At 49.5% G+C, this 10,058-nt stretch overlaps 2 protein-coding genes across 3 annotated transcripts; both read right to left on the bottom strand.

Moving 5' to 3' along the window:
• Position 1: 1 nt before the first annotated feature.
• LOC144178960 (uncharacterized) lies at positions 2 to 1,513 on the bottom strand. The gene has a single exon (XM_077707110.1). It carries the CDS (start codon positions 516 to 518, stop codon positions 6 to 8), a length of 513 nt encoding a protein of 170 aa, XP_077563236.1. The 5' UTR covers positions 519 to 1,513; the 3' UTR covers positions 2 to 5.
• Positions 1,514 to 3,541: 2,028 nt separating this feature from the next.
• LOC144178966 (uncharacterized) lies at positions 3,542 to 9,904 on the bottom strand. 2 transcript variants are annotated; one of them, XM_077707117.1, is made up of 3 exons: positions 8,934 to 9,904; positions 8,539 to 8,878; positions 3,542 to 5,515 (listed from the first exon to the last, which is right to left on the bottom strand). In XM_077707117.1, exon 3 carries the CDS (start codon positions 5,403 to 5,405, stop codon positions 5,136 to 5,138), a length of 270 nt encoding a protein of 89 aa, XP_077563243.1. In that variant the 5' UTR covers positions 5,406 to 5,515; positions 8,539 to 8,878; positions 8,934 to 9,904; the 3' UTR covers positions 3,542 to 5,135. The 2 variants fall into 2 exon arrangements, 1 of the variants encoding a protein (XP_077563243.1); XR_013324115.1 differs by lacking the exon at positions 3,542 to 5,515 and having other exon boundaries at positions 6,838 to 8,878; positions 9,443 to 9,904.
• Between the last annotated feature and the right edge of the window lie 154 nt (positions 9,905 to 10,058).

Below are 10,058 nucleotides of genomic sequence, written 5' to 3'. Positions count from 1 at the left end.
CTGCACTACTGGTGGGGGCTGTGCGCCTTCTCGTGCTTCTTTTGTTGGTAGCGGCGAGTGAAGGCCTTAGGGCAGAAGCGGCAGTGGAAGAGCCTCTCGCCCGTGTGGCTGCGCACATGGCTGACCAACGTGGTGTGCTGGGCAAAGGCCATGGGGCACAGGTGGCACTCGTAGGGCCTCTCGCCCCCGTGAAGGCGCAGGTGCTTGACCAGGCTGCTCTTCTCCACAAAGGCCTTGCCGCAGTCGCTGCACTGGTACGGGCGCTCGCCCGTGTGGATGCGCAGGTGATGGACAAGGTGGTGCTTATGCACGAAGGCCTTGTCGCAGTGGCTGCACTGGTGGGGGCGCTCGCCCGTGTGCGTGCGCTCGTGACTCTTCAGATGGCTCGGGCATGGTGCTACGTAGCTGCACTGCTGACACTGCAGCTGCCTCTGGTCATCCAAGGAGGAAGAAGAAGAGGAAGGGCCTGCAACGGGAAGAGAGGGGGGAGAAAACTGAGCCCTTCTTGCAACAAACATGGAAGCAGTGCACCAGCAGCAGTGACGCAAAAGGGGAAAGAACAAATGCGAAAGAGCAGGTCACGTATCTGTTAGCGCAAGGCAAGCTGCTCTGCACACGTCTACGGTGCCTCCGCATTGACTAGCAATGCAGAAGACCTTCCTCTTTCTTGATGCCTCTGGGGTCTGTTGCTCAAGAGGTTTCAGAAGCTTCAGTACCACAGCTTGCCCAGGAATGGCACATACGGGGCTTTCGCACAAACGAGATCTTATGTGCACACTTGAGCAAGATTCTGCTCGCCTGTGGGTGCAAGCCTGCCACTTCCCGCTCACACCCAGCAGCCTGTTCGCTTCAAGTACGCCTACCATTAATGTGAGCGACTGCTAAAAGCGCTCTGCTGTTCAGCTGCAGTAACTTTGGTATAAAAATGCAGGTTTTGACAAGCACAGCTTGGCTTTGAGCCCCAGCAGTGCCAAAGCTTTTGGAAGAACAATGATGTTTCTTGGCTGCTGCTCTCTTGGCTCAGTCCTATGAATGGCCTTCTTAAATAAGGCTGGCGTGGTATCCTTCGAATCGGTTTAAAAATGGCACGCGGCACACCGACACATTCCATTAATGTTCTGCACTGCACAGTAAGTGCCTGTCTTGTACCTGTCCCAGAATGAAATAACGCCATGCTCTGCCCTGAACGCTGCCAGCTCACGCCTACCCAAAAATTTTATTATTTCTCCCCATTTTCAGCCAGCATTGCTGGTGCTGCAATAATCACCCACCAAACAGACACCCAATGTGATCAGCCCTATTTAAAAGCAATCCCCTCATCATGGCTGTTTCTGCCACAGACCGCATGCACAACCACCACGCACACACACCCTATTAAACAAAACAAGACACAGAGGTGAAGACTTAAAACCACAGCACTGCTTCTCAACAGCAAGGCCTGCAGTAGGATTAGGTTAAAACAGTCACAGCTCTCTGCCTGCTACCCCTCAGAGTTGCCTTTTACAAGAGGCAATAAATGCTTCAACAGCAACAGGAGGAAAAAGGGGGAAAAACAAGAGAAGAAACATCTGTGCACCATTATAACAGTTGCCGTATGATTAATGACTCAACAGTGAAAAACATGAGGAAAAATTCCGTGTTCATTTGGTTACTAGTTGACTTCACTACTTTTTTCATAAATACCAGTACGATGACCAAAGAAAGTCTACCCACACTCAACCAAGAGAGGTCCGCATGAACTTGTCACAACACACAGCGTAACATAATCATACAGCGTTTTGTTTCCTTCATGTGGCTTTTAACAGTGAGAAGAGGCCTATTGGGGGACAACGTACATTCGGGTAAATACGGGAACACAATTTTCAGGTAGCACATAGTGAAGAAACGCACGTGCTTTCTTAATAGCATGCAGGCTCGATTTTCTCGCACAAGAGACAACTGGCAACACTGCGACGTTCCCGGCAAAGTAAGCGCACACTACAGTTGCCCCCAAAACAACACACAATAATCTTCATCGTACTCTGACAAGAAGGCAGGTAACCGGAGTCATTTTTAAACCAGCCCGTTCAGGAGCATGGTCAGAATATAGTGAACCAATTGGCGAGCCATCTTTCCCACTCTTTTCCCCCACCAGAATCGTCCCCTATCCCCCTTCCTTGTGATCCCCACTGCCGTCTTTCCGCCCGGAAATCTCCTCCAAGAAGGGATGCACATTCCCCAATTCCGCCGTGAGTCAACTCCCTGCCCTCTAATGTTTCCCAGGTGGAGGAAGCTTCTCTCAGGAGGCTTCGGGCTGAGGTGGCCCTCACACCTTCAGTCACTTGGACTAGGGACACTCACAAGACGACCCAGGAACTTGTCCCCAGTGTCCGGCTTCGGCGGCTGAAGCTGATGCCAATCATCTTTTGTAGATGCGCGCGGGAACAAGGACAGCTCGAGATGACGTGCTCAGAAAGGTTGGTTTCCAGGGGACTAAACCGGATGAGTAGAAGCGCTGGGTGCAGGTAGATACTGCAGGTCGCTGATGGACTTTTTGCATGTAGCTGCATAAAGGCCAACCTCCATGCAGAGAAGAAGTGGCAAACAAAACGCCTTTTCAGCGGCTATCCATCTGAGCTGGATTTTGGGTGGCTGGCATTCGCTGCCGCCAGAAGTGGCCAAGGGAACGTTGAGACTGCAGCAAATCGTGGCTTTCTTCTTCCGCTCTGTGCTTTGGGCGTGGGCTCTTGGCAAACTAACAGCAGACGATCGTTCGGCACTTCTGTTTCTAAGGTGGCGTCATTTTTTTCACCTCATGTCCACAACAATAGACAGGAATGCTCATGTGCTGGTCGCCTGGCGGCAGGCAGCAAACGCTGGCTCCCACATATAAATATTATAGAAGAAGCCCCGAACCCAATTCGTACCACTGCTGTGGGCCCTGGCCACGGTGTAAGATATATTATTAGGTGAGGACACAGCTTACAAAACGAACGTGTGCTCTTCGTTTTGATAAAGTCGCCAAACTGGCGCCGCTGAGACCGTTGATTGCAGCGCCCTCCAGCGGCAGAGAAAAGACGCTGCCCGGGCACCGCCCACTCGGAGGTGTTCGGATCCCTTCGGCTTCTTGTCGGGCCTCCTCGGCAGCTTCCGTAACCGGTCGTCTGCTCGATTTCTGCTCGCCACAGCTTGGCTGGTTCCAATGGCCGGGGGTGCAGACGATAATTTGAAGAAAGCCGTGCGAAAGCCTTTGCGCTCGCGCCAGTGTTTCAACGCATTCTAAGCATGTGTTTTGAGTCGGTAACAATCAAAAGAAGGTATAAAACACTAAACCGAAGGGAATGTGTGCCGCGGTAGCTGTTGAGCGCTCACACAAATGAGATTTTATGCTGAGCTTTTTATGCTTGCGCAAAGAAAAAATGGGGTTCAAATGTTTCATTAAGTACGCACTGCAACGGATGGCAAAAAAACGTGCCAGTAATTAACGTTACCTGCGATCCTAAACGAATGAATGCGTGCTCAGCAGCCATCTCCAGCAGAAAATGATGCTACTTGCGGTCAGGATGCGCGAAAGGGTTCTTTTTGGTGCTTTGAGGGGATGTACTACTGAATGTCGAAGAGGTGCGCGCTCGCAAACGATGCAGTGCCGTCGACTTTACCGTTGGCTACAGCCCCCCAAGCTACTCCGTACAAGCAGCGGCAAAAGAAAGCGTCTGCTGCCGGAACAACGCCCCGACATACAAGGAAAGTAGGCAGTTTGTGAAATGGATTAAACTGGCGGCGAGCACGCTGATGTTTCTTCGTTGTAAATAACGTAGCACAACTAGGGTAAGTCCATGCACGAAGCAGCGGAGACGAATCGATGTTGTCAAACTCACTGCCGGTGTCCAATGTTCTGAGGAGCTGCGCGCGTCTTAATGAACTTAGGACGCCCGAAATCTCACAGCTGTTTAAACAATGCAATAAATGACGCGTTAAGATCGCGTTGTGCGAGTTCACACGGTGAGCTCAAACAATGTTGTTTTACATGCATGCCGCTGGTGCCTGCAAACCACCTGGCGCTTTGGACAGTCGTCGTTCAAGTCACTTGAAGCCTGGGTCAGTTCGAAGCTTAGTTAAGAGTTCTGCCAGCAGATTTCCTTTCAAACAAAGGTCCACGTGCGGCACCACGGTGCCACCAACTCTATTTGACAGATTTTTGGGCTGCTGTGTCCACACCTAAAAGTACATCTTACACCGTAGCCCTGGCTCACACTGGCATAGGCGGTAATAAGGCAGCCCACCATCAGGCTCTAGTAGAGCCACTAAATAAAACCTGATCTAGTGGCTCTGGGTTCGAGCATTGACTCCCCATACAGGCCCTTCTTTTCTGCCCAACCATGGTGCATAACAGCTTCGCAGCATGAACCTCTGACATATTGCAAAGTCGCCCAGAACTACCGACTTCTCCGCAGCCACTATCCTCCACCGCACCCGTCATTGGGGCATGCTGCAGCCAACACGTGGCGCCTCCTAAAAACGCACTTCTTCCCCAAGAACCACGCTCACAGATGCACGCCCGAAAAAGTTTCCAAGACCACACTGACCGGACTGCCACAAATGGGATACCCACTTTCATTGACTCTGTGAACGTCCACGTGACCTGTTTCCCCACTACCCCAACCCCAACAACTGGAAACTGGCATTGGGGAGCTTGAACCTGGCGGTTTAGGAAACTCCCACCGCACAAGTCCTTGCAGTCCCCGAAGCCATATGGGCCTCGGCTGTCCCTCTGCTTTAAAACCAAGCTGCAAAAAATAAAGAGGTTCTTCCTCGCTCACTCTCTCCCTCCAGCTGGGATAGATTTGCGGTGAACAGATGCTTTCTTCCACTCTGATGGCTCTGTTTGCCCCTTCGTTGTTGGTCTTCTGCTGCTGATAGGCTTTTCTCAAGCAGCTTCACAGTATGCACATCATCGGTAAAGAGCTATTCTCACGACACTGACAGTGGAGAAGCCATTCGCCCCGTCTTCATCAGTATTTCCCTACATGGAGGTTGGTCTTAACAGTGCTTTCTTAACAACCCGCAAAAAGAGCTCGCTATCTTCCGACAGCGTTGCAGAGTGTTTCCGTTTGCGCACACACACGGCTGGGCTCTTCTCCGGCCTTCCAGCTGCACTACTGGTGGGAGCAGTGCGCCTTCTCCTCGTGCCTCTTTTGATGGTAGCGGCGAGCAAAGGCCTCGGGGCAGAAGCGGCAGTGGAAGAGCCTCTCGCCCGTGTGGCGGCGCACATGGTTGACCAGCGTGGTCTTCTGGGCAAAGGCCATGGGGCACAGGTGGCACTCGTAGGGCCTAGCGCCCGTGTGGATGCGCAGGTGGGTCACCAGGTTGTTCTTCCCCACAAAGGCCTTTCCGCAGTGGCTGCACTGGTGGGGGCGCCCGCCCATGTGCGTGCGCTCATGCTTCTTCAGATGGCTCGGACATGGTGCTACGTAGCTGCACTGCTGACACTGCAGCTGCCTCTGGTCATCCAAGGAGGAAGGAGAGGAGGAAGGGCCTGCAACGGGAAGAGAGGGGGGGAGAAAACTGAGCCCTTCTTGCAACAAACATGGAAGCAGTGCACCAGCAGCAGTGACGCAAAAGGGGAAAGAACAAGTGCGAAAGAGCAGGTCACGCATCTGTTAGCGTAAGGCAAGCTGCTCTGCACAGGTCTACGGTGCCTGCGCATTGACTAGCAATGCAGAAGACCTTCCTCTTTCTTGATGCCTCTGCGGTCTGTTGCTCAAGAGGTTTCAGAAGCTTCAGTACCACAGCTTGCCCAGGAATGGCACATACGGGGCTTTCGCACAAACGAGATCTTATGTGCACATTTCAGCAAGATTCCGCTCCCCTGTGGGCACAAGCCTGCCGCTTCCGGCACACACCCAGCGCCCTCTACCTATTCGCTTCAAATACGCCTACCATTAACGTGAGCGACTGCTAAAAGCGCTCTGCTGTTCAGCTTCAGTAACTTTGGTATAAAAATGGAGGTTTTGAAGCACAGCCTGGCTTTGAGCCCCAGCAGTGCCAAAGCTTTTGGAAGAACAATGATGTTTCTTGGCTGCGGTTCTCTAGGCTCAGTTCTATGAATGGCCTTCTTAAATAAGGCTGGCGTGGTATTCTTTGAGTCGGTTTAAAAATGGCACGCGCCACACCGACACGTTCCATTAGTGTTCTGCACTGCACAGTAAGTGCCTGTCTTGTACCTGTCTTTGAATGAAATAACGCCATGCTCTGCCCTGAACGCTGCCAGCTCACGCTTACCCAAAAACTTTATTATTTCTCCCCATTTTCAGCCAGCATTGCTGGTGCTGCAAAATCACCCACCAAACAGACACCCATTATGACCAGCCCTATTTAAAAGCAATCCCCTCATCATGGCTGTTCCTGCCACAGACCGCAAGCCCGACCACCACGCACACAAACCCTATTAAACAACACAAGACACAGTGGTAAAGACTTAAAACCAACACCACTGCTTCTCAACAGCAAGGCATGAAGTAGGATTAGGTTAAAACCGCCATGGCTCTCTGCCTGCTACCCCTCAGAGTTGCCTCTTACAAGAGGCAATAAATGACTATCATGATAGTTTCATGACTATCACAGATAGTTTCATGACTATCTGTGCTTTTTGTAGCCCCTCTCGCTTGCTTTCCTCGTTTCTTTTCCTTCTGTGGCTTTCCTACTTTCTTCTCCCTTGTTTTCTTTAAACCTCCTCTCATACGCCGTGTGGCAAATACATGAAGCGAAAAAAAGTAGTAAACTTCAACCTGCATATTTTTCCGGCAGTGCGCCGTAAAAATATGCAGGTTGAAGTTTACTACTTTTTTTCCAGGGATGTCCAGGGATGTCAGACATGAAGGCTTGGTGGGGGCGAACATACACGTACTTCCATAGACCAGAACAGTGCATGACTGCCGGTTTACTAAAAGACGCAACAAACTGCCTTAAAGCTAGAAAAAGCTGCATCGGCACAAAAGTTTACTTCACCAAGAGTGCTAGCTGTATAAATCTGCATGGCGTGATGCGGCAGCTCAGACTGGTGTCATTACTGCAACCAGCCTGCCTGTCTAGGTGGTTTGCCCTAAAATATGAAGAAAAGAAAAGACAGAGATGAAAACACGGTGTCGCAGTAAAGAAAACCTTGATAAATATTGCCATGGAAAGCCACAATGCTTTCACCTTCAACTCATGGAAGCAGATCTAAGGAATTTTTTGCCATTGAGCGAACGTATCAATGTAATGCAAGCATATTTGGGGGGGGACACATAATCATTTAGCCCTTATAAAACTAGGCACAGCTGGACTCGACTCCCCTTCAGCATCTAATCTAGTAACGTTGGCCAGCACTGACAGCTGTGAAAACTAATGGTGGCACCATGGAAAGATGTCCTGAAGATTGGCCACATTGCGGGGAAAGGTCTTCCGTGTACTACAGGTTCAATGCAAGGACCTAAAATCGCTACATGAGAAAAGCGAGTGCCTTATGGTAGACGTGCTGCCTTCGGCCAAGTTAGCATTATTTTCTCAGTTGGAGCCTCATCGTTGAACTGCTCTCCACTCAACACTCAAATTTACAATTTGTCAAAGATTGCCAAGCTGCATATATAAAAATCAGGCCTCACCAATTTTCCCAAGAAATCAGCCAGAAAAAATTGCACAGCGAGTATGAACACAGCACACAAAAACTATTTTTTTTTTAATCTGGAAACGACTGATGGGAACATCAGAGTCGCAGCAAAATGGCAGACTAGTCTGCTTTGATTTTGTATTTTCTTCTACCCTGTTTTATTCTTAAGGGCGCGTTTTATACTTAGTTACTCGATGGACTGTATTTTGTAAATTAAAGCACACTTCTAGGCAAGGTGGTATTGCATCATCGACATCTAATCCCTCCACCATGCGATCAGATGTAGAAAGGGAAGACATCGCGATGGTTGAACGTGCACTTGCGCAAGCATCTGCGGAACGTAAAGACTGGGCAGACTAGGCAGTTCGGTGCACATTGCCAGAAATCAAAATGCATGCCTCGCTTTAACAAGACTGTAGTTATAGAAAAGCATAAAAAACCAGCTCGCAAGAGAAATCCCTACGGCATCTGAAATGGCTCGCCTTGGTGATGCTTGCATAAGCATTCCGTCTTTGGGTTTATCGGCCAAATGAATTGCATATCTTGCCCCTGAATAATTCCAAAGAGCTGCACGTTCGTTCTCTGCTTTTTGTTTTTTCGTGTGTGTGCTTGGTGGTGCCAGGTGATACACAGTTGTTGCCTAGTTATCTGTACATAAGAGCATGAGTTGCGTAAAAAAAATATTGTTACCAGATGGATAGTTACGTGCCCTGTAGACTCTAATTGCTTGCCGACATGTGCATGTTTCATGTGTGTACAATGAGTGTTTTTTACGAATAAATGTTAGATGGAAGTAGGACCAGACTTTAGAAAGACGCCAACCACAGCCGCATCAGGCAGAAAATGAAGGGCATTGCACAACAATGACGAACAAAGGGAAACAATACAGCAGGTTGTAACAAATGACTGACCAGCTCAAGCACCGATGAAGATGGCAGCAATGACACAAGCAGCACTCAACGCTGTACCAAATGTTGCTAAAACCATCATTTGTGATCCAACAACAGCAGTTCGAACACGGCTTTCTTCCTAGGTTGAACAGCTGCCACATTCATTGTTAGCAGATGGATGGCACAGCAAGTCTCAGGCACTTTGTTGAACTAGAGGTGACCATGGGGCGGAGACGATTTGAATGCAAGGCCGTGCATAATGGACTTGAACATGACAGCCTTTTCAGAATGGAGGCGGTGGCCCTTTTCAGCACAATGGTGTCGTCGTAGCAGCTCAGGGTCTTGCCGGGGAGACTGATCCCTGCAAATATAAAACATGAGAAACCACACCGCTGCACAAATGCGAAGTCACAAACCTTATTCTACAAGCCGTTGTGCATGCGGAGGGTGCATTCATGACGGCTGCAACAAGCTGCTTGATACGGGATTCAAGTTTTGTGTGCTTTGGTCTTTTGGGGCGTGACTGTCAACTGAATAATGACATTTGATGAGAGAACAAATGGTTATGGACAGCACGGTGCTTTTTCGTGCTGCTATCTTGGAAATGACGCTGTACGCCAGTAATATAGGCCTCGGCAGGCCATTACTCTTGTTTCACTCGCACCAACTGCAGGAAGCTTCGTCTGCTCGGTAGGGTTGAGAAGTGCGTACGTCGCAACCCGGGCGGCGTCAAAATGAACCGTGTTAGAACTTTCCCACGTAAGACTCGTTGTTAGGCACGAGGTAAACACGATTGCGGCAAAAGACAACGCAACTGAGTCACGGCGATTTGGACTATTATTAGCGGGTGTCAGCCTTGCTGTACCAGCGTGACCACCGACGTGGAAAATGAAAGATAAAAAACTAATAGATTCTCTGAGCTTACCGAAAGCTTTGCAAACCAGTCACAAATTGCGCTGACCAGTGCATCATACGCCTGTCATTTTCGCGTTACCGAATGACCCGAACGATCGGCACATACACCGCCGGGAGTGAAAACAACTAAGCGCGTACGCAACCAAACTGGATCAAAACGCTCTTCGTTATCTTCGTAGCTCTGCCGTTCATAGTGAGTCAACGAAGCATGGAATGAAGCATCCATTGCAGCTGCGGCCGAGTATAAAACGCCGTTACTCTCACAACAAAGGGCACGCTTCTCCACTGCTAAGCTGCGCGAGCAAGCGACTATCTTTTTTCCGGTATACTTGGCCCACAAACGTCGCACGCAAAAACAACATCGGGAGCCAGGTTTTCCTCTGCATTAGTATAAAACTGCACGAGTTTTCAAAGAAAAACTGTCAAAAACACTGTCCATGGTCCATGGTCAATAAACACATTAACAAACAGTTGGGCGCCGCCATTGTTGATGCCATCGTGATACGGTCTCAGAAGTAAAAAAACAAAACTTTGCAATCCAAGAAAAGTGCACTAGGTAATGCTGAAGGCTATTTCGTTAAAAACAATATGCTTTCAAATTAGAACGAGCATCCACAGAATATTAA

Source organism: Haemaphysalis longicornis, unplaced genomic scaffold, assembly GCF_048455015.1.
Source record: "Haemaphysalis longicornis isolate Haplotype H1 unplaced genomic scaffold, Haemaphysalis longicornis Haplotype H1 scaffold_4, whole genome shotgun sequence".
NCBI lineage: Eukaryota > Metazoa > Arthropoda > Arachnida > Ixodida > Ixodidae > Haemaphysalis > Haemaphysalis longicornis.
Note: the sequence above shows the minus strand (reverse complement) of the source record. Positions and strands in the feature narration are given on the sequence as shown.